Consider the following 25,434-nt stretch of genomic DNA (forward strand, 5'->3'; position numbering starts at 1 on the left):
CTTTACCTAGTCACTGGTTAAGCTGAAATCTCATGAACTTTCCTACTCAGGCTGACTTTAGAATGTGGCTCACTGATCTCTGTCTCCATGGCATTTAGGATTACAGAGTTGCATTGCCATTCACAGACCATTTCTCCTTTTCAAGAGCTTTACCCAAACTCTTGGGATTTCTGTACAAAGTGAAGATCTGCTTAATGTCAGAAATGCAAGCAGTGCTCTCCCCTCCTGCAGAAGAGAAGCACTCACCTCAAATACTGCTTCAGGGCGCTTGTGATCGTCTTCACTTCCCAGTCTATGGAATTCTCCAGGTCCAGCTCACTGCATGTTTTGACATCTAGTGAACAAGTACAAAAGGAAAATGGATTACAACCTTGAACATTCAAGGGTCTTCTTCATCAACTCACAAAGCTTTCATTTTCAAGCATAATCCATCAACAAATAATTCTGGAATTTCCTAGGGGGGAAAAATATGTGATTTCTTCATAATAACCCTAGCAATGTTCTGCACTTCTGAAAGTCTGTGGTAGAAATTAAAGTAGAAGCATATAAACTCTGGGCTAGAAGCAAAAACAACATTCACAGGTGCAATTCCGGCAGAGCCAGGGCTACCCCCGCCACTGCTACGGGCTCTCTTCAGCAGCCAAGGCTTCCAGCATGTGGCATTTTCAGGTGAAAGAACAGTGTGAGCTGACTCCAGTGGCACGACAGCCATCACACCATGTTATTACCAAGAAACAGAGGCACAGGTCAATCGGTTATCAGAATAGCAGCGAGTCGGTGTTGGTTAAGTCTGGTTCCACATTCCAAGATTCATATTCAACACATTGCTGCCTGAAGATGGCATGATCAACCCAGGCAGAAACAGGACCCCATGTGGGCCTGTGGAGGTTCTCTATGATTTAACCTGACTTAAACACTACACAAGGCACACATGGACCAAAGCAATGTATCACTCCATCAGCAGGTACAGTCTTGATGCCCATGTAGTCACTAAAAATAAGGAAAGAAAAAAAAAACAGATAGTGAAAGAGGGGGGTTAGATTGATCAAAATACATTAAAAATATATGGAAAAGTAACAATACCCCCTCAAGTTGTTTAACTAATATAAGCTAATAAAATTATTTTTTTAAGAATAAAAACATGCAGTGAGCTGGACCTGGAGAATTCCACAGACTGAGCGAGAGAACTACCAAACCACATTTAAGTCACACACTGCCTGAAAAACTTCAGCCTTGTCTGACCGTGACGAAGAATGGATGACAACTTGATGCTGGACTCATAACTTCGTGAAAATAAAACAGGGAGTAATGATTGCTTCGCTGCCATCTCGTCACACAGACGAAGTCAATTACTCAAAGGTCTGAAGTTTTTAAGCCGTCAACGTTTCTCAATCAGAACAAGTGACAGCAATGTGCAATAAACTACAACAATGGCAATTGACACTGATTACATTCTGATCAGTTCCTGCGATTCATAACTCATTCGTTACCGAGCCTGTCAGACAAGCCAGACACACTCGAGATATCAAATTAAGCACTCTGATTAAAGAGGCAATCCTTTATAACTAAGACTAAATAATTCTGTTCTAACGGGTTTGCCAACCAATTACTTTCTGCAACTGAATATTCTGTCTCTCATTCAATCAATTATTTAAATCTCATCTTAGCATACAAGTCAGATAACATTTTCAATCATCCTGCTACTCGCAAATCACCATTTTAAAATCCTAGAGGCTTCCAAAAGGAAATTTTTTATTTCCAACACCTTACCAAATTATCATCCTATATTTTGTGAATCATATTCTTTCCATGGAAAAATAAGCCACCCTACTCAATTCATGGGAGAAAAAGCAGCTGTCACATCAGAAGCAAATGACTACATGGTATCTCTGCTGTTCATCCTCTATTAAATTTTCACTGTTTTCAAATAACTCAGTCATCCCCAGCAGGCCTTTAAAATTAGTGGAGGCACCGGCGCTGGTACCTAACTGGTTAATAAACACTGGGATGGAATGCATTTGGAACCTTCACCCTGTATGTATGTTCTGCCCTATGTGCAGGGAAAAACTCCTGCTTCTTTTCTGACCAGAGAACAATGTATCTCATTGAGCTACAAAGAGCTGACTTGTTGTCTGGATGACGCGTCCCCAGCTGCCATAAACTTGGGTTATGTCTTTGAAACTGGGAAGGTTCAGCTCCATCTCAATGCCAAGGATCATTTTCTGCAGGTGTTAGTGGGTATGCTTTGGGCACCGGGGTCCCACTGAAGTCCTCAAAGGAGTTGAATTTCATAAATATGCTTAATAGTCAAAAATCACAATTTTTCAATTATATTAGTTCACCTTCCCTCCAACCTATGTTGTTCTACAAAAGTAGAAATAGGTGTTTTTTAAAACAAATCTCTTCTAAATTTTCAGTTGTTTCCTATAGATGTTTCTGTGTCTCAAATAAAATCATCCAGCCAGGTTTTGAAAGTACGACTTAGAAAGAAACTACTGAATTCATCAAACCATAGGTTAGTATCACATTTTCTCACAAATTCCCTTCCCTGATCTGGTTTCTTTCTAAAGCAGGGTAGGAAAAAGAAAGAACACAGGACAATCCAAACTCATTCCACTAGATCAAACTATTGTAATTCATCCTTTATATTCTCATTTTATTTACTAAAACTCATGAGGCTCGCAGAAATCACCATCAACTAGTAGCTCTTCCTGCCATCTTCAGTTACTCCATGCATCCATTATTGCACACCAGACCAGTGTGTGCCCTGACTCAGGGAGAAGGAAAAGGAAGAGCAAATGGCTTCTGCATGAAAGGATGGCAATTATGCAGTTGGGCATTTTCTTTTGGAGGGCCCACTGTAAAGAGTTTGCTAGGAATTCAAGTGAAAGTTGCCATGACAGCAAACACACCCCAGAGGAGGAAGGCAGCTGTCCTCTGCCCTACCTGGACTAGAGATGAATAAACAACTTCTCTATTTAGAGCACGTTCTACAGTTTACTGCTCCAGGTTGGTTGGAGAGAGGTATGAGAAGAGTGAAGGGGAAGGGATGAGAGAAAAAAACAGCAGGACAAGCAGGAGGGGGGTAAATGAAAAGGCTGGAAAGAGGAGGAAGGAAGTGTTAGAGGGAAGAAGGAAGCGCTTGAAAATGGATAAGGGAAGAGAAAGGAGAAAAATGTTTTTGTCTATGATTTAATCTTAAGTGTGCAGAACAAAGGTAGACTACAAAAAGGAGATGAATGCCACGAACATACCAGAATGATTTATTCTTTCTTTAGAAATTACCACAAAATTGCCTGTGAGTATCTGGAGAATATTTAAAACAGAAGATGCAAAAGCATTTTACGTAAAAATGGCAATAATTAGTAAATACCTCCCAAAGACTAAAGAGAACCAAGTGCAGGCAGCTTCCCTCCAAAACAAAATGGCTTGCAATTTTTTCTCAGATTAAAAAAAAAAAAAAAAAAGTGGGGATGGGGCCAAGTACTGGTCATTCTCGGTGGTTTTAAAAAAAGGGGGGGAGGTACTAGTAGTGGGGTTTAAACTCAGAACTTCACTCTTGTATGGTTGTCTTTGCTCAGTGCTGGTATTGTACACATGTACCAGTTAACTGGACATAAGAATCTCTCTGACTTAAGGGAAGGGAAAAACAAGATGATGAGACAAAGGACAAAGGATGAGACAGTGTACCAGCAATATTCACAGGACGATATGCTGGAAACGTACTCTACATCATGGAAGGGGGTGGGGGGAGGGAAAGTGGGAGACATACATGAGAAGGGCTAACAATATTTAAGATGCAATGTAGTCACTACCTTACGAATATAACTATAACCCCTCTATACATCACTGATAATAAAATAATAATAATAATACAGAATCTCTGCCTATGTTGGCTTTGAACTGCAATGCTCAGATCTCAGTCTCTTGAGTAGCTAGGATTATAGCAGTAAGGCAGACTGTCAACTCACTTTTCATTTTTATTAAGAAAATTCCATTTCTAACAATATGCTTTGGAAAAGCGCAACATATAAAAAATATTACTTTCAGGAATAATAACAAGACACTGGTTTGAAAAAAATCAAAGCTAAAAACTTGGCATGCTCATCTGACTTTCTTTTTCTTTCAGATATAAAACCTTAAAACAACAGAGGTGGGAAAAGACAGAGAAAGAATTATCTGTGGGACTGTGTACAAGTAATTACCCAAGACTACAGCCATTTTGGGGGAGGAGAGGTTTGAAATTATTTCAATTTGTGGACTTAACCAGGGTGAATAGACAAAAAAAATATATATATATATATCTCTTAAGGAAATCTTAAAAGAAATGGTGTAAAAAATATGTTTTGGTAACAAAGTCAAATTAGATTTAATGAGAGAGTACTATTTTTAAGGAGCTATCTGTTTATGTAGAATGATTTTGTTAAGAGTAATGTAAACTATTCATGAGTAGAGGCCTGAAAAGGACTGTGCATTTTTGCTATTTAAAGCAACCATACATGACCATACTTTGAGAGAGCAAAAATGACAAGTTTTACTAGATGCTTAGAAAAACCAATCTCCTGCAGTGCTATTTACTCTTTTAAGACCCATTTTCATTTTCTTAAGCACACTGTATGTTTCTATGGAACCTGTGTTCATGCTCACATACTAAGGACAGTACTTGCATATGGTAAATTACTATTGACAGTTTTGCAGAAATCTTGTTTCACTGGACCAACATTGTGGCATGGCAGCAAATGCCAACATTTTGGGGAATAGCAGCAAACCTACAGAGACCCTGGTTATTGTTTTTGTTGCTGTTATTTGTTTGTTTTTGGTTCCCCTCCCTTCCCTTCTCTGAATCAGCAGGGGTGGCCGGAGGGTAGGGAGCTTATGAATTACTCCTTCCATAGTAGCTCTCAGTGTCACATTTAATATCAGTTTTTAACATGATTCTAGCTAAGTGTAGAAGAGAGAGAAAAAGAGGAAGTATTCACTTTTTAATGCACTGATTTAGAAATTTGGTGTCTTCTATCAGTCGTTCTGAGGCATTGGTAGCATCCCTTATTTCTGCCTTTACGTTGACAGTAGTAAAGCAGGGTGAATAAACTAGGGCATATTTTTCTTTTCCAGTGAGCTGCTTCATGATGTTTTCTTTGGAATTTCGGGATAAGTTCAAGAAAATGTTCTGCATGTTGTATCTATCTGATGTACTTATCCATCTCATTACAGACAAAAACGCACAGACTGCATTTTGTAGCTCTGTAATCTTTGAATACAGAAGTAATTTTCTTCTTTCCTAACTTTGACATTGTAGCTATAATGTTTTCATTTTGATTTTTTTTCCAAATCCTTTGGGTCTAATTCTGTGAGCCTACCTGTAGCACTGTATTAAAATGTCTGCATCATTTCTTTAGTTATCCGGTTAACTTTAAAACTGTTGTAAAAGTGTAAACCAGCCCACGACAGTTTTTTGTACATGTTAAAGAACTTACTGTTCAGTTTTCATGATTATTGTGTAAGGAAGACTGATGAAGATGTTCTACGCTGTCCTAGACCATGTTAATTACACTTACAATGTATTTGGTTTCACATCACAATGATTTGTCCCCAATGACTCTTTTATCCTTTCTAGGCACATTTTTTGTTGTTGTTGCAGTTTCCCTTTGCATTGTATTGCTTTGACAACTGTAATTTGAATCAGATCTGAAAGAGGTCCAGAATAAAATATATTTTGATATTAAAAAAAAGAAATGGTGTAAAAAATATGTTTTGGTAACAAAGTAGCAAGAAAATATTACTAATGCTTTTTTTGGTTGACAACCTTGAATCCATTCATATTCATTGATAAGAACAAGTTTAGATTGTGCAGCCCTTTTCGACGAATGGATGAGGAAGTAACAAGTCAGTGCCTTCCCCTCCAGCCAATCCTCTAACTTCCTGTTTGTAGGATTATTACTGAAAATATCCTGCGGCCAGCAGCTTGGGGAAGTAATGAAACACTTACATCTGGCTTCTCTATCGTGACACTCATGAACATTAAAGACCATTTCGCAGGTCATGAAACGTTCGAGGGTTTAGGCATCTTAAAAGAAACATAAATTAAGGATCATCTTGGGACGTCATCCACAGGCCAAGGAGACTACTCACCTGAGTTCACCAATTCTGTGAAGGTAGGATTTCATGGATTGGGAACAAATTCTGAGACAGCTTAGAACTTCAGACTGACCACAAAAACACCTTTGTTGAAACTTCTTGAACCAGAGTAAGAAGGTGATCCATATAATGCCAGGATATTTTCCCAGTCAATTTACCACCAATTGGTGCCTTTATGTGATCCGATACCAACAGCCTTCGAGTTCTAAGCATTAGAACACCATGTTGGAAATTTTAAAATTAAGTAAAAGCAGATGTTGTAGTCCTATTAAATTCTTCCAGATGCTACTGAACCCCTGGCAACCTAAGCCTATTTCACATGGAGCCCACTCATGGTACAAAGGAAAAACTGTCTGCCAGGACTGCACACCCAAGTTAAACCTGAGAAGCAGAAAATGAAAACAGCTCAAAATGTGATCTAATGAGGCTCTCCAACTGAGGAAGGCCAATTTTTCCTGTGGTTAACAGCTTAAAAAAAAAGTTGATTATGAAATCCTTAATTCAAATACAGCCAAACAAGGAATGCAACCCATCACATGCCAGTCTATTTTATTCATCTTAGTTTCTGATTCCTTAGCTTGTGCTTTTAGGAAGCATAGACTAAGAAGCACTGCTATCATGTTTTATGATGTAGACAGGTTTAAACGCATTCCCAGCATACCTGAGGGCATTGCTAATGCTGATTAATTACAGTGAAATATCAAATCCATCAATATGTAGCAAGGTCAGAATGATGGCGATTGGTTTGGTTTCCAGGCCCACCATGCTGATGAGTTATCACACTCCTCAAGAGGCAGTCTATTTTGGGATGGGGAAGAAGGAGCGATCTCGTCTTACAGGTGGTACTGAACTGACAGTGGTGTGTGATGCAAAAGCGCTTTGTCATTCACATAATGTCTGGGGTAATGAAATGAACTCACTTTCTGGCTTCCTCTAGTCTGCGATGCCAAAGAACACTGTGTTATCAGCACAGATGGAGTGTGCCTAGTTCTGGAGAGAAGCCTGGTGTGAACTACAAACAAGCCTCTGTGAATACCAATGAATTCCTGAGAATCCAATCCTTGCTGTCAAATGACAGTTTTGAAAGCTCCTTAAAAATGAGCCAGGCCCAGTGGTTGTGTCCAAGCAAATATACTGTCAAAATCAGGGACAGGCAATATGGAACTCCTGCCTTTGTCAACTGGGTTCAGGAAACAAATTCTTATCTAAGCTGAACAGGAAAAAATATAAATTACAAGGACACAGTATATCATTACAAAATAGTAAGATGTAGAGTCCATGAGCAGAAAGAAATAATGCATGGAAAAATGACTTAAAAAACAGCATACCTGTCAATATACTCAGAAGTCTCTGGACCTTTGAGCTCACTCCCACAACTCTGTACAATCCTTGGTCATTTATACCTATTGTAAGAGACAAAGATGTTAGCAAGCTACGAGGCCATGGTATTTGAAAAGGTGTCATCAATCATGTGCACACAGCATCTTGGCTAACTAACGTTAGCAGCATTCCTGTTGACCATAAAAATAACATTTGACAGGATCAAATGTTTATCAACTTGGTCGGGTTTTTTTTTTTTTCAACCAGTTTTATATGTTTGTGAGCTGTGGTTGAAAAATAACCTCATAAAACAAAGCAACATGTGGACAAAATATTATGTGTAAAATATGCTAAGGGAAAGTCAGTTATCCTGAATACACTAAAACGTTCCCCAATGCAATTTGTAGAGATGCACTAAAACTGTTACAGTGACATTCTTCTTGGAAAGGTTGTGCCTTATATTAATAATATAGTGATTAGTAACAGAGACGTCACTTGGATGATTCCTAAAAGTAATGAAAATTCCTTGTAAACTAAAAGAATTGGTAGTTTTGGGGGCTTTATTTTAGAGAGTTCTTACGAAGAGTTGGTACAGGTCTTGTCCAAATGAGTATCACAACAAACAATACATCAAAAATATTCAAACAATGCACCCTCCCTATAGAGGAAAATAGGGACACAGGCACTACAATATCCTTGGCCAGTCTGGCTGGGTGCCTATGGCTCATGCCTGTAATGGAAACTAGTCAGGAGGCTAAGACTTGAGGATCACAGCTAAAACCAGCTATGGGACAAATCCTTGAGTCTATTATCTCTAATTAATCAGCAAAAAGCTGGACATAAAGCTGTGGCTCAAGTGGCAGAGCTACAACCTTAGGCAAAAAAGAAAAGCCATGGCCGGGAGTTTGGCCTAGTGGTAGAGTGCTTGCCTAAGCAAGCACGAAGACCCGGGTTCGATTCCTCGGTACCACATACATAGAAAAAAGCCGGAAGTGGTGCTAAGGCTCCAGTGGTAGAGCTCTAGCCTTGAGAAAGTCCAAGGACAGTGCTCAGGCCCTGTGCCCAAGCCCAAGACTAGCCAAAAAAAAAAAAAAAAAAAAGAAAATCCAGAATTTGAGGCCCTTACTTCAATTACTAGTACCAATACACTTGCACTTACACATACACACACACAGAGTAGCTACCTACAGGAGTTGAACCTCAGTAGCAGAGATCCAAAGAGCAAATCCTATTGTGCAGTAAAATATCTGCAAGGCTCTCAAGAGTGCTTGAAATACAGAAGAGACAGAATAAGAGCATTAATTTGCACAATAATAATAATAATCAGTCAGTGCTGGAAATTACTAACAGATAATTGATCAAGTTCAAATTCATCAACCTGAAAGGAGTAGAATTAATTGCTAATGCATAATGAGAGGTTCAAGGAAGGATTAAAGCTACTCAATGCAGTTTTTCCTGTTGTAAAGCAACAGAAATGAACCTTGTACAAAAATCAGGTTGGGAACAACATGCAAAATAACCAAAGCATGGAGGATTTGACAATTCTTGTCATGCTGTTCTTAAAAGCTCTGGACTAACAAAGTAAGAATAAGAACATGCATTACATCTAGACCACATACACGTTCACACAAAAAAACCAACAAAGGTGAAAAAAAACATACACCAGCCAATACGCTGCGTTATTTCACTTAATTTAATGCTGTCTGATGTCAGGTAACAGGATTTTCCTCTCTTCAATAGGTGGACAGAATTCTCAATGGACACATGTACTACATATTCCTTCTCTGGTTGTCAGCTGGGCGCGTAGGCTGTTTCGGATTTCTTGGCTATTGTGACAGGAGCTGCAGTGGCAATGCAGAGGTCCTAGTCTTTTGGAGAGAGCCACCCTGGAGTGCAGCTGCTAGATCCAATACCTACTCTAAGTGTGATTTTTGTTTGGTTTGGTTTGGTTTGGTTTGGAGGAAGCTCAATGTCGTCCATACTCTAGCTCCCAACTTCACCATCTTCTATCTACAATCTGAGCCGCCATGCTGCCTTCCCCCTTTGGCTCCACCCCATCTCCTTTTCTCACTGATTCCACTCTGTCACAGACTGGGGTCTCTGAACATCAGAGTCAGTAGCTCACCCCATCCTGCACATCCTGGGCAAAGACACAGCCCAGCACCTGAGATTTGCTCACAAAGCATGTGCTCACACAGCCCACCCCACCAGCAGCCAACCTCAGCTCCTTCTGCCACAATCTCCTTCTGCAGCAAAGAATGGGGTGCTTCCAGCCTTGCAAATAGAGGTGGTGGCTTCTTCTGTCTACAGGAAAAGGATTCCTGCTTGCCATTATAAATGACTCAAGGCTCCCAAGTTGATACAGTTTCTCAACTATAACAACCCAGTGTGGAGACTTCTAGCACCTCTTAGCAGGACTCAGTAATTGAAAGTCAGGGTAGTGAGTACAAAATGACTACAAACTTCTGAGAATAATCTCTGGTCCTGGAATCTTATGTCTTTTGCTCATCTCTGAGAGACTTTGTAAGGTCACCTGTTAGGATCGACACAGTATAAACTCTCAGAGGCATCACCACGTTAATTTGAACGAATCCTAATCACAGACAATAGAAAACACCTCTACACCTCATTCTCCTCCAGCATCTTTCCTATAGAAAACACCTTGTAAGCAACAACCACAGCCCATCAAACCTAGGTGACATGGGAAACAGACAGATTAAAGTAAGCTAAAGTGAATGGGGCAGTCAAACAAAAATAAATTCATGTAGGGCCAGGAGTTTGGCCTAGTGGGAGAGTGCTTGACTAGCATGCACAAAGACCCAGGTTCGATTCCTCAGCACCACATGCATAGAAAAAAGCTGGAAATGGTGCTGAGGCTCAGGTGGTAGAGCTCTAGCCTTGAGAAAGTCCAAGGACAGTGCTCAGGCCCTGAGCTCAAGCCCAGGACTGGCTAATTAAGTAATTAATTAATTTGTGATCCAATCCATCAAAGCTACCGGTCTAAGTTAAGTAGTGGCAAAAATTTTACTAGTCTATGTTAGAAAGAGATTCAAATCTGAGGCACAAGTTGTGTGTGACTTTTTGCAAGACTCCTTTTTCAATCCACTGGGGGGATGAAAATATCAGAAAGGCCTAGAGAGCTGTCTCACCACAGCCACCTGCCCCTCACCTCAGAGCGGCTGCGGCACATAATATTGCCCCACCCCACGAGTCTGACAAGAAGCTCACTGTGAGAGCAGAAGGCAGGAAAGCCAGGGTGCTATGATCCTTTTGTTGTGCTCTGGCCCTGAGAACATGATGCAAACATACTAGAGCCAGTGTGACCACTGTGCGGCCAGCGAGATGTACCAAGCCTTTCTGTTCAGAAAACATGCTCTTGTTATCTTGACCCCACCCAATCTCCAAACCCAACTACTGCCAGGCCTGGCAGAAAAGTCTTTCTGGGACTCTTACCTCCAACTAACCACTTAGAAAATAGAAATGGAGCCGTGGCTCAAATTGGTAGAGCAAAAGAGTCTAGGGAAAACATCTAGGCCCTGAGTTCAAGCCCCATGATCAATCAGCCAAAAAAGAAAAAAAAAAAAGAACTGTTGAACAGCCATTAGCAGAATGCTCAACCATACCAATGTAGCCAAGATGGGCCAAGCCACCTTTCTGTGGAAGCTTTCGCTCTCCTGTTTACATCTACATTCACGTGGAAGCCAGGGGCTTTTCCAGAATTTTGTAAAATGAGTAACCAGCCTTGCTGAGAAAATGGATCTGCAAGCCTGACTTGTTGGAGTTTGCATTCTCAGACTCCTCAACTCCCTCCCACATGGCTGTCTTCTGGGTCCTCTCACACCCACTCCATACCTATTCTGATTGAAAAAGAGGGAGTGAGAAACCCCAGTTTACTGGCTGCAGATTCAAGACAGCTGTTCTTTATTGTTCTTCCTTTTGCACCGAGTTTGCCCTGGGAACTTCAGCTTCATGTGTAATTATGGCAAGGCTTGCTGTCAGTTTCCCTGAGCATATTCTTCCCCTCGCCTCTTAAGACTAATACAAGACAGTACCTGGCTGTCTTCTGCCAGACACTATTATCCTGAGACTCCATCCCAACACAACATGTTCTGGAAGGAGAACGGTCCTCAGGATCAATTCAAGAAGGTTCTCTACACAGTCCGAATATTGCCTTGCTAAAGAAACAGAAATTACTTTCTCAGGAACAAATCAAGACCTGTCACATCTTCCACTTGGCTTTCTACTTCTCTCAATAATGGTTAACTGATGGGCTTCCAACTGAAAACTAAAAACAGATAGGTCATCTATTACTCAGGGAAAAAAAGGAACATGGTGCTATTTTGTAGAGGACTATTCAGTTTTGTTTGCTTCAATTTAAGCTGTATTTTTTGGGGGGGGCAATCCTGGGGCTTGAACTCAGGGCCAGGGCACTGTCCTTTGGACACTTTTTGCGTGTTCTACCACTTGAGCCACAGCACTGCTTCTGGCTTTTTCTGAGTATGTGGTACTGAGGAATAGAACCCAGGGCTTTGTGCATGCCAGGCAAGCACTCTACCACTAGGCTATGCTCCCAGGCCCTGGACTGTATTTTTTTTAAAGATTACATCTAGCAGGGCAGCATCAATACTGAAGATAAAATTGTGCCTCTACCACTCAAGTACATAAGAACCCATTAGAACCCTGGTACCCAAACTTGGCTGGCTGGTTTTAGAATAACATGGGAAAGCTGAGCTTGGTGGAAGACATCGATATTCCCAACTATTCAGAAAGCAGAAACAGGAAGATCTCTAGTGTTGCCTAGAAGAAATCAAAGAAAACTACTGGAACTGGAACTTCAGAATAAAACAAACCCAGACATATGGTGTAACTCTGTTAGGTACTGGGTGAACATAAGCAGTGAACCAAGAAACACATGAGAGTGTTTAATGGATGCCTAGCAAGTCCCTCACCTATAGCGCTAAGATAATCAAAGGTGCAGGAGTGACACATACCTAGTTACACACATCCAGTTACAGAAAAGAAGACAGGGGCAGCCCAGGTCCTCCACTAGGCTCCAGACATAACAGGATGGAGTGAGCAAAAGGTATGTCATCTTCAACTAGCTGAACTTGAAGACTTTTATCCCTCTCTTCCCTATACTAATGAGCAACAACAGTGCAGGCATAAGGGATGGGCCAGGCTCTCCTGAGACATCCACCTTCTCTCCTAAGACTCCGCAAGCCTTCATCTCTCCATAAATACTGCTGCTGCTCTTGCTAATTTCCAATCTTAGTTGAATTCTTCTGTTGCCAAGAGGTAAGAATCCAGGACTCCATCCAAAACTCTGGCAACAACTTTCTGGTTGGATAACGATAAAAGTGACAGAATGATTCTGAAATGGTAGTAAAATGGGATTTGCTCTTAAGACTAGAATAACAGAGATGTTGAAAACGTTATCTACCTACAGGGTGCTGAGAACCATAATAAATGTTAGACATTTGATGCTGTACAACTGCTTCAGAGATAGCCCAAATAAAGACCGAAATAAAAACCCATTTGTAGGGCCGGGAGTTTGGCCTAATGGTTAAAGTGCTTGCCTAGCATGCATGAAGATCTGGGTTCGATTCCTCAATACCACATACATAGAAAAAAACCAGAAGTGGTGCTGAGGTTCAAGTGGTAGAGCTCTAGCCTTGAGAAAGTCCAAGGACAGTGCTCAAGCCCTGAGCTCAAGCCCAGGACTGGCAAAAAAAAAAAAAAAACATTTGTACTCAGAAGAGTTAGGTAAGCAGAAGGTTAGTTAACCTTTTGCTCTAAGCAAATTCACTGATATGGCAGTTTCCAGATGGTCACTGTCAGATTTTTTAAACACTGAGGTCAAGTAGCTAGACACCATCTGCCCATTAGATCCCATTCAGTGCTGAGGGAGGCACAGAAAGATGGTGGCTAAGTGACTCCATCGATGGACTCCTCCAAGGACCACCAAAGCTCTGCTGTTCATGGCCCAACATACCTTCTACAGTGCTAAGGAAATCAGATGAGGGAACCATGAAATACCGCTGGCCACTGGACAGCTAGACCACAGAAAGGCACACCAGTTTTCAATAGCATCAGTATGCCACTCAGAACCTTTCTAGCTCTGCACAAACCAATGCCTGGCAAATCAAAGATATTCTGTGTTTTAAGACATAAAAAGTTAGGGGCTTCTTGTTACAGGAACCCAAACTAGCTTTGTCCTGGTATGAAAGAAGGGAGGGAGGTAGGGAGGCAGAGAAAAGGAGAGAAAAGGAGAGAGAGAGAGAGAGAGAGAGAGAGAGAGAGAGAGAGAGAGAGAGAGAGAGAGAGAGAGGGGAAGAACTTCGAATTTTTGAAAACACCTGAGAGATTTTACAGTGTTCATCATTTTCAATCATATGGTCCGACTGCTGACATTTTTAAATTCTATTTCTATTATCTAGTACAATCAAAAGATTTCAGTAATGAAAGACCTTGAGGAACAAAGATTTGAAAAAGAAAAAACATGCTTGTAAACGACAAAAATCTAATGGAGAAAGGATAGACCTGTTCTGCTACAAAAGCAACCAGCAATTTATACACTCAGAGTAACACACCCAGTACATGCAGATTATAATTTATTTCTCTTTTCAATATACATAACAGTCCATAAAACTACACATCCCCATCAGAAAGCTTTCCAAATGGATCCTCAACCACCTCAGGCAAAAACAAGAATGTGTAAAACACACTCACCTGGGAAAGAATTTAATTTATCAACATTAATAAGCTTGCAGATGAGATGCTTAAAGTTATAATTTAAGGACTACAGAAAAAAAGAAAGCTAAGTGTTGAATGATAAATATTAAAATTGTAGTAATTTCTGAAGCACTAGTAAGATGAACGTGTTTGTCAGCTCTACTTGAGCACAGAAGGAAATGAAGAAAAATCATCATCTATCTGAACTGCACTGGCAGACAGTGAGGGAGAGAAGGCTCTGTGGCATGGAGGGCAAACTCCCAAATCACAAGGCAGTTCCCAGTCCTCTATTATTCTGTATTCTAATTTCGCAGGTGCCAATCTGGCTTTGTGACAGAGATCCTGTTTTAACAGGAAATGTGAGAGCAGCGCTTCCTTTTACCAAGTCATTCAAAACAAAACTGAAGCCACAATACAGAGCATGAATCAGGCGTCTGACTAGATCATGTCACCATGAGACCCTAAACCAAGAACTGAACGCTCCAGAAACAGCCTGTCTTGCAACACTCCTGTTTTCTCCAGAGTCCCCACAGAGGGCTGCACAATACAAGCGCTGGGTTGTTTTTTGTTTTGTTTTGTTTTTGGAACCACAAAATAAAACCCTTAGGCTTTAGTTCAGTGGATAGATTTAGCTTTTCTTAAATTTAAAGTGAAAATACATATAATATTTCTTAAAGGGTGAAAGCCTAAGCATATCCACATAATGGAATACTACTGGGCAACAGAAAGAAATGAAGTTAAGGACGCAGCCAGTAGCAGGAATTCCAAAAGCACTGTGCTACAGGCAGAGCTGAAAAGACTCTGAAACCTCACAATTCCACCATCTAAAATATGTAAAATGTTTCTTTCTTTTATAGCAGAATTTGAGTGATAAACAGTGGCTCAGTGGATGAGCACCTAAAGACCTCAGTGGGAAAGGAGACTGCAAAAGAGGAGAAATGTGAAAGTCTTCTGTCATCCACAGCCGTAGTTACACAATGGTACACTGTTTTTGAAACTTGTCCCTTCATACGGTGTTCAAATTTTAGCTCAGTACTGATGGCTTTTCTTTGTTGTGGCATTATAGACGGAACCCTGCATCCTGTACACGCTAGGCAAGCACCCGGTGAGCTTTACCTAGATACTGAAGATGATGTTTTACAATATTTACCCAGACACTGGAGGGAGGTACAAGGTGAAGGAAGAGACTGATAATTCTGATGATTCTTTCCCGCTGACCTGGGTTCCCCTGAGAATGATGTTACAATGAAGGCTTAATGTCAGGTTTTGGGGGTTTTGAAGAGTTGGGACTGAGTAAAATGAAGTCATCAGAGCAAGGGTCTGACTTAACAGGAGACTAGTGTCCATGGAAACACACACGATGAGAGGCCTGGGCACACATGCACACAGAAAAGGCCATGTGGAGACCATGGGAAGGAGGGAAGAAGGTCATCCTTGAACCAACCCGCAGACCTCAGAAGAAACACCTGCCAACGTCTTCATCTTAGAACCTCCAGCCTCAGACTGATGAGGAAATATACCCTCTACTCTGTGCTGTTTTGTTATGAGAAATCTAATATAAACAATTCTCATTGGAGCAATGTTTCAATATAGCAGAAGAAATAGTTCAGGTCCTTCCATATTTTTCTATGGGAGATTAGAAAGCAGAATTCCAGGGCCGGGAGTTTGGCCTAGTGGTGGAGTGCTTGCCTAGCATGCACAAAGGCCTGGGTTCAATTCTTCGGTACCACATACATAGAAAAAAAGCCAGAGTGGTGCTGAGGCTCAAGTGGTAGAGCTCTAGCCTGGAGAAAATCCAAGGACAGTGCTCGGCCCTGAGCTCAAGCCCAGGACTGGCAAAAAAAAAAGAAAGCAGAATTCCACACTGTCATGGAAAAACAGAAATGGACTACCTTGAGACCCAGAATGAGTGTTTGTATTCAGGTATTACTTCACATCCCTAACTGTGCAAGGATTATTTTTGAATGGCTTTTAGATTTTTACATAACTATCAGCATTCATGAGCAAAATATCTGGGCAATCACAGTACCTCGAGTTTCCACTGCACTGATGCATTTCCTAAGAATCGTGAACCCCATCTTGTCCAGCTGTGCACCTGAAACAAACACAGGTATAAAGTATTAAGGACATGACTACTTAACATATTTCCCTTCTTTGCTAAAGGGGAAAAGTAAACACATGATTTTTATTGTACTATCTTAAAACAGCAAAGAGCGTGAATTCTCCATGTAAATGATATCAATGGCTGATTTCATATGTTTGACAGGGCGCTTGTCAGGAGGGTTCATTTATACTAAATATTCAAAAAGAAAGGAAGAAAAATAGCATGTATTGGGCCAAAAATTACAATGTTAGGTCAGTTAAAAAAATAACAACAAATACAAAGATTTTTTAATTACTTAATAGCCTAAGAAAGCAAGCATTTTTGTTGTTTCTTTTGTAGACATAGAAAGGACATTTTTAAGAAAAGCCTTTAAAATGTACTGTTTGGGAATGAGCTTCACTTAAAATACTGGTATTTTCTGCCCTGCTCCAAGCTTTTAAAATAATATCATGTTATTTTCATAATAGATTAAAACCAGATGACTCACGTATCAGAGATTATTTTGAAAATATAACTTTATAATCCTAAAAGGAACGTTTGCCTACACTTATGCTGACATATTTGTATATCCTAATGAAAGACAATTCTTGTTTCCAAAATCAAACTAAGGAACACAGCAATCTTAAGCCTCTGCATTTAGGACCCCGGGAACTGTAACACGAGCCCTTGGCTCTCACAGAGACCCACGAACAGCCGATGAATATCCACTCTGCACATGATCCACAACACTAAGCTTCGGGAGAATTTTAATGATGAAAACTGAGCAGTCATTTACCGCTCAAGAATCCACTATTCACAAATCCACTATTCACAGAGTTACAGAATGCCTGCTCTTCCTGTTTTGCAAAACTGTTTTTCTCAAAAGACATATTTGAACTTCTCAATAGATGTTCAAAATTGGAAATTGCCAACAGGAGTGAAAGGGCAAAGGAGAGAACAGGGAAGAGGGGAAAGGATCAGGAGACAAAAGGAGGAAGTACAAAGAAGACAGAGAATGAGCCAATAGGAAGAGAGAGACGGGGTGAGAAGGCATTCCAGTGGATGTGCTCCCCACTGGCATCCAAGACCAGAAATGTTGCCCCCACCACCACCTCCCACAACACCACTACTGGAGTCTCATTCAGGACCTCATGTGTGCTAGGCTGGTGGCCTATCGCTGGAGCCAAGCCTCCATGCTGGTTAATTGGGAGATGGACTCTCACAGACTTTTCTGCCCAGGCTGGCTTCCAACTATGATGCTCTGGATTCTCAGCCCCCTGAGTAGCAAGGATTCCAAGTGGGAACCACAAGTGAGCACCATTATTGTAAGATGGCACTGTGTAATGCTATTTCTACACTGTAGATACCTGTCACTGTACCCTAATGCCTCCAAAATGTCAAAAATAAAGCCATAGAGAGTCTAGTAAGTTCATCCTCGCTGGTAATCCAAAGTACAGAAGGAAGCAGTGCTCTGTATGTGCACAGCCTCATCCTGTGCAGTTACTGGTTGCTGATGTTTCCATGGTGTCATAGAATGTTCAGATGGTGTATACCCAGGCTGAAAGGAGTGGGAATGGAGCACAAAAACTGTCCAAGTCAAAGTGGAGTCACTTGTGTCAACTGTCATCAAAAACAAGACAGTGGGCAAGAAATAAGGTTGAAAAATAATGAAGGAAGAGGATTCTTTGTACACACTGCCTGGTAAACCATCCCCAGTCCTCTCCCAGAGCCAGCAGCCTGCAGAGAGCCATCACAGCTACCGTGCACAGAAAGTACTGTGAAGCCAGGTACTAGTGGCTCACACCCATAATCCTAGCTATGGAGAAGGCTGAGATCTGAGGATCACTGTTCAAAGCCAGCCTGGGAAGGAAAGTCTGTGAGACTCTTATCTCCAATTAATCACCAGAACACTGGAAGTGGAGCTGTGGTTCAAAGTGGTAGAGCCTTGAGTGAAAAAATTCAAGAGATAGCCCCCTGGCCCCACAATGGACCAAAAAAAAAAAACCAACCCTCTATGATGTATTCAATCTAGGGCTAATGATGCTTGATATTAATCATTGTGAGCAGAGACTCCTTAACTATATACATATATTCATATATGTGTATATACAGTCAAAGGGGATCTTCATGAACATATGTATCTAACATAATATACATGTTTACACTTAAAAATTTTCCCTTTCCTCAACGTCCTTGAATATGCCCACTCCCATGCTTGCAGTGTTCTGTGAGGAATCTCGCAAGGATATTCCTTTATTAACAGTAACAAAGAGGGGGGTAAGGAAGGCTGGGAACAGGGATCTGAGAAACAGCTTATACCCACAGGACCTTACAGTCCCCGGCACAAAGGCTGCATACCCCATCATTTATATCTGAAAGAACAAACTGCCATGTGAGTGGTAGAAGAAAGCTCAGAGAAAAGCTCACAGACAGAAAACACAAGAGTGGGCTACCAGAGTCCAGAACACTTTGAGCACTGCAGCTTCAGGAGAGTGCTGAGAGGCAGACCCAGCAACCCTCCGGCTCTGTACAGAACTTAAAATGAACTGGGGAAAGAATGCTTACTTACTTCCTTCTGGTCTTGGGACGATGGCTCTATTAAAACCATGGAACAGCTAGTAGAAGAAGGAAAACAAGATTTAAAACAAATCAATAAAGTGACTCATGTAAGCATGCTTCAGGGATCATGAAAAAAATACATTTTCATAAATCTGGTATCAATTAATGTGGTACAAGCAATACACTTGGGTCTTCATCCCTGCTTTGTGCCGCCAAGCTCTTCAGCTCTTGGGAGTTTGCAGAAAGGAGACTCCATTTTCCATACAGATTCCCTTGGACTGCACCCAAGTATATGAATGAATGAATGAATGAATGGATGGATGAATGAATGAAGTGATGGAGAACAGAGCCTAGCAGAGCATCGGACTAGAGCCGGACAAAGGTGATTCAAGGTTGGGACCTCAGCCCTTCCTATTAACCACAAACCGTAAGCAACTGACTAAGCTCTGCAAACACTCAAGTAAGATGTCACATGCTTTGGTGTGGTGCACACATTAGTAACGGAGGAGGCTCTGCCACAGAGTACAGGTGCTTGGCACCCAAGCCCAACCTCACTGCATACCCAGCCCTATGCATCACTTCTATCTTGCTTTCCTGGTGTGTTGTCTGTAGCTTACACAGTACATGTAATTCTACTCTGAGTTCTAGAAGCCATGCCATTACTGACCTCAAGGGAGGTCATGAAAAGCTCCAATTTGTAGGCAGACTGTGTCCCAAACCTGTGAGCCCAGACCTGTGACTCAAAGGCTGGGGCTCTCATCTGGATATGAGCCTATGATCCTAGCACCTTTCACTACCTCTCCGGGTGGTGTCAGAATTGACTGAATGGAATTGTAGAACTGGGAACTGGTATGAGAGAATTGGTTGGTCTATGAATCCCTGTATCCTGCATTCTGTCTGCAAGAAGTGCAGGAAAAGTAGTCTGCCTTCCCAGTGGGTAGAGTGGGAGTGGACTAACTAGCCAAATAAGCAAGCTGAGCAAGCACCAGGCCCTAGTCCATTCCTCCTACTGCCCCCCCCCCAAAAAAAGAGGATTAGCATAACCTGATTTGGATCTCAGTTACCATCCACACTAGAGGCACTCTGACTCCCAGCTCAACATGTTTAGTCCTAATTAACATAGGAGCAGGTTATAGATCACAGGCAGAGCACTTGACTAGGAAGTGGAAAGCCAGGGCTTTATCCCCAGCGCCAGCACTGCAACAAAAATAAAAGTTAGCAGAGAGTTGCAGGAGGGGTGGTAAAGAAAGCACTTGCATTTGCAAAACCTTGGGTTCAACACCCTCAGTATAGAAAAAAATAATAATAATGACTAAAACAATTGGAGATAACACCACAGACAGTCGATACAGCTCAAATAAAGCAGTGTGGTACATAGTGATCACTGCTCATTCTGTTCTCAAATGTGGTACTAATTCATAGAACAGATGAATCTGGGTGTTCATTTTCCAGGCACTACGATGGGATCTGCCACATGCCATGCAGGGCCCAGCCTCCTTGAGCTCAGTTTTTGGACTTTTACCGAACAATGTGTTTTGTTAGCGTGAAAGAACATGATCCTAAGCGCATGTCTTAAGTTCGATTCTGAAACCTCTCTTTTTATGCTACTTCTCAAATCACCCTTTTTCCCATTTACCTCTCAACTTTCAAAAATAGCAAATGCTTTTGAAGCAAGTCTACCCGGTACCTGCTCAGGTAGTTTGTTCACAACAGCAATACTTTCCCAGAGTGTGTTTAAATCGCCTCCGTGGTGTCTTCTGAAATCACTCTCTCTACAACCCCAGTTCAACATACGAACTGCCACATTCTCAATCCCTAAAGGCTAGCAGACCATAGAAATAAAAGTCATCCTTGAATAAAATGTCACCAGACTGAATGGGAAGTGCTTCTAAGATCTCAACACTTCCTCTAATTATCTCTCAAAGCACAGCTGAAGGCAGAGGCCCATTTTTCTGAGGCCACGCTCACTCTTCGTACTGGAAGCCATTCGACTATACTGATGCAGCAAGCAAATCCCAGCCGCCCTTCCTTCTGCTGCTGCCTCTTAGTTACTGTCCCATCTCCACTGAGCTCGAAATACACTGCAAACATTCCCAGAGTTCATCAGCCAAAACACTGTCAGGGGTGGCAAAAAAGAAATGGAGAATTTTGATAACTTCATCAAGCCAAGCTGAAGTGAAGAAACGCCAGAAATAAAAGCTAACGATACACCAGTCTTGTGTGTTTTATTATCTTGTGTGCTATCTTCCCCTAGCCAAATTACTAGCACGCTGAATTCGAATACCAGTTTCAGCAGGGAACTTTGTTCAAATATTATAAAACAAAAATAAGGTAGTCGGCCCTACAGGAGCCGTTAGTTATTCTTACAGCTTCTTTTCCACCCAGGGTTTCCAACCACTGCTTCCTCTCCTCTTCTGAAAAGGCCTGCATGGTAAGCGAAACGCCTGGCCTGAAAGACAGGAGGAACACTGTGGGTTACTGGCAATGGTACAGCGCCCCCTAAGCTTGTATGGGGAGGGGTGAGGAGGGGGTTGTGGCTTCAACAAATAACTGCAGTTAAATACGTAAGACATAAAACATAGGATTGAACCATTTTTAGTATCATTAAATACATTATTGTAGATTCATCACGCTCACCCACCTTCTGACTATTTTGTATTTTATCAAGCTACAGCTGTGTGCAATCATTAACTGATCAGTTTGTCTTACACACACACACACACACACACACACACACACACACACACAGAGTCTGTGTGTGTTTTGTGACTTGCTTATTCAGCGTGAGGGAGTCAAGGTTCATTTATGGTAGGACTTGTGGCAGAACTGTACTTCCCTGTACTGAGTAATATTCCACTGTGTATGAATACTGCCTTTTATTAATCAATTCACATACTCATTACTACATCACTTCCACATTTTGGCTACTACAGATACTACTGCCACAGATATAAGTGCACAAATACTGCTTGTGTCCTTGCTTTGCATTCTTCTGAGAAAACATGAAGAAGTGGGGACTCTGGGTTGCGGGTATCTGCACATAGGTACACAGATGACAACGAAGCACAGGGTAAGACGTCATCAAGGAAACACAAATAAAAGCAAGACACCACACACACCTATCAGAATGGCCACAAGCAGCACTGTGTACCAGTGAAAAATCCTCCCTGCACCACCCCACACTGAGTTTTTGAGAAAAAAAAAGCAGTAGTTTCTTACAAATGTAAACATGCTCATACTATTAGAACCCAGAAATCCCATCCTTGATGAGTTACCCAGAGTGTTGAAAAAATCTACATCTGCACAAATCATATCAGCATGCTTGCTCTACTCACAACTACAAAACCTGGAGGCAAGCAAGACACCCTCCAGCAGGTGTGTGGATCGCTCAACTGCCGTGTACCCAGACAATGGAGTACCAGCCATTGCTAAAAAGGATTAAGCTATCATCTCCTGAGAAGGCACGGGGGATCCTCAAGTGTCTACACCTGGAGAGTGAAGCCAGACTGAAATTGAGACACAGCTGATCTTATTTGCTGATTTAAGACCCATCATGTTGTCTACAACAACAAATGCATAGACTGTCCTATCCTGTAAGTGTGGGGAGGCTCCTGGAACACAGGAGTCTCCATGTGCAAGTCTTTTCCCAGGGGAAAAGCAAGGCCCTATCCCAAAATTACCAAAGCAAAAAGTGCTAGACACGCAGCTCTGTGCCTGAGTACCACCTAATGGGTATCTGAATCTATGAACCACATGTATTTAAATTTTGCTCTTGAAAACAAAACTTTAAGACAGTTATAGTGATTATTTCCTGTAGTCCCAGCAGCATGTGAAGCTACGGCAAGAGAGTCACTTGATCCCATTAATCGGAGACCAGTCCAGCTCTCCAAAACAGCTCAATTATGAAAAACAGAAAAGAGAAATGTGTAGATTAAACAAATAGTATAATCAAGTAAGTTTTTTAAGACATTAATGTTTGAGCCTCAGAGATTGTGTCCTAAACAAGTTCCTATTCATAAATCAGCAGCTCAGCCTTTCCTCATTCACTCAATCAATAAAGTAATAATAATAATAATAACAGTAAGATACAACCATGTATCACACACTATCTCATATCTCAGATCCCAGCATGAAAAAATGTATTCATAATCTACACTGTACCCAGTATGTCTTCATTCTCTTTTGAAGTTCTATTAAGGCTTATTCAAGACCCGTGTTTCACTTCTACTTTACCTGACAGGTCACTACACTTGTAAATTCAGAAAATATACAAGAAGGGTGCAACAAATATTCATAAGACAAGTCTGATAAGACATTATTGCACCTGGAGAAGCTGTAGTGGTCAAAGATGAAGAAAGAGCTGCCAAAATGTACCATGGTAACCATCAAACATGGTCTAACACTTGTCTAAGAGAAATGCTGGAAAGGGAGAGGAAAAGAAATCAAACCAGTGTGTTGCAAGGTCTGCACTGAATTCTGCAAGGAGAAAGTGCCAGAGCCAAGCACAAGACTTTGAAAGGTTACAGAAATGCGCCAGCCGTAGTTACTCATAAGGGTTTGTGGAAAAAACAGAAAGCACACATCTATGAATCACACGTTTTCTGGGGATGGTAAACACATGTTGCCTCGTTTTAATCAGGCTGAAGTCTTCGGGGCAACTTTCCTTTGGTCCACCGTAACACATATTCCAGTAAGAGCTCATTCAAACAATTCCTCACCGCTAATGTGGCTTCTCTCCAGAACGCAGAACTGCGATGGAGGACATATTCCTCCCCCAGCAAGAAGAAACATCTACACACTCAGAGACAGAATCGAACCTTATCTCCAAGCCAGAGAGGCCAGGAACCCAGTGAATTGAAACTCGTGCCTTGAAGGGGTGTGTGTGTGTACGCACATGCGTGCACAAACACACATGCATGTAAGTGGGTGTGTATGCATGTACATGTACACACATCCTTTTGTTTTTCTTGGAGTAACAGGACAAAGAAGTTATTGGAGATGAATAAATAGTAAAATTTGACCACACATTACACAGGAGGGGTCCAAAATGGTGGAACTGCTTGGCCAGGGCCTTCCCTTTTTTGGGGCTCCCCACAGAGCCTTTATGAGACACCACACAGAGAAGCACGTGCTAAGGGCAGGCAACAAGGGAGGACGGAGGGTGCCCTCAGAACCTCCAGGCCATCTCTCAGTAGGACAGAGGTCTCCTGGGGCTCAGAAAGGGGCAGAAAAGCTCAGACAGGGAAACTGCAAGCACAGAAAAGTAGGACACGCAGAAGCCCAAGGACAAAACAGGTGATTTGGGCCAAGCCTTCCGGAGAAGGTTCTAGTAGTAGTACCCTCGCAGACATGAAGCTTATGATAAGCTCAATCTAACTCAAGTAGCAACAGGGCTTGGTTTCAGCTTCTTTACAAACTCAGCCCTATATGTTTGTAGTCTGACTCAGCGAGAGACATGACATGGACCAAGCATGCATGTTTACTTAGTCCAGTGAACTCAGATACCTAACAGCAGACATTTAGTCAAGAATTGTTTTTGAAACATACAAAGAAGGAAATGATTTGGAATCAAGAGGAAGCAGACAAGAAAACCAGACAAAAGAACAGCCAGGACACTAGGGTAAAACTCGTAGAAAAAGCCAAGAAAACCAACAAGACAGAAACATGATAAAGAATATAGGGCACGCACTCTGGAAAGTCGTGTGGAGGTTTCTTAAAGAACTGAAAATTGACCTTCCCTATGATCCCGCCATACCACTCCTGGGCATCTATCCTGAACATCATAACCCAGGATATGATAAGGACACCTGCTCAGCTATGTTCATCTCTGCACTATTCACAATAACAAGGCAATGAAAACAATCCAGATGCCCTACTCCAGATGAATGGGTACAGAAAATGTGATATATATACACAATGGAATGCTACATAGCCAACAGACAAGATAAAATAATGGCATTTGCAGGGAAGTGGATGAATCTAGAGCCAATCATGTTGAGTGAGACAAGTCAAGACCAAAGGAACAAAAGGGGCATGGTATCCTTAATATGTGGCTATTAGATCCAAACAGTATAAGAGCAAGGACTCAATAGTTGCATACCCAATGCTATGGACATGGTACTGGAAATATAAACACAATTACATAGACATAAAAAGTTATGACTCTATAGACACAGTGTTTTATTACATAGATTAATATGTATCTATGACATACAAACCCTTAGCCTAATTTTGATTATGTTCTAAAATCTAAGTGCCAGTGATTATATATGGAGATTCCCTTCTTGAATACTTGCTTGTTAAACAAGTCATTTGAAATATGATGTAAAAATCAATGTTAATAAATTCTTTAATAAAAAAAAATTTAAAAAATGAAGAAGAAAGGGCACAAAGTGTTCAGAAGGTGTAAACGGATGGCAATTTTTTAGTACAAAACCTGGAAGAAGAAAAAAAAACTGCAAATGGAGCCAGGCACCTGGTAGCTCACACTGGTAACCCATGCTTCTCAGGAACTGGGTTCAAAGCTCCCTTGAACAGCAAAGTCTTCAAGAGTCCATGTCCAATGAACCAACAAAACACCTGGCCGGAGGCATGGCTCAAGT

The 25,434-nt window shown here is 41.4% G+C and overlaps 1 protein-coding gene across 1 annotated transcript in view; it reads right to left on the reverse strand.

Moving 5' to 3' along the window:
• Positions 1-25,434, reverse strand: part of Arhgap10 (Rho GTPase activating protein 10) — a 176,414-nt gene that overhangs the window by 62,388 nt on the left and 88,592 nt on the right. Inside the window, exons 11-15 of the mRNA XM_090356869.1 lie at positions 21,200-21,281; positions 18,843-18,888; positions 16,220-16,285; positions 7,467-7,541; positions 247-334 (exon numbers count right to left, since the gene is read on the reverse strand). Coding sequence (XP_090212995.1) covers positions 247-334; positions 7,467-7,541; positions 16,220-16,285; positions 18,843-18,888; positions 21,200-21,281 — 357 coding nt within the window. The remainder of the gene's footprint in view (positions 1-246; positions 335-7,466; positions 7,542-16,219; positions 16,286-18,842; positions 18,889-21,199; positions 21,282-25,434) is intronic.

This window comes from Megascapheus bottae, chromosome 23, assembly GCF_031878675.1.
Source record: "Megascapheus bottae isolate mThoBot1 chromosome 23, mThoBot2.hap1, whole genome shotgun sequence".
Classification (NCBI taxonomy): Eukaryota; Metazoa; Chordata; class Mammalia; order Rodentia; family Geomyidae; genus Megascapheus; species Megascapheus bottae.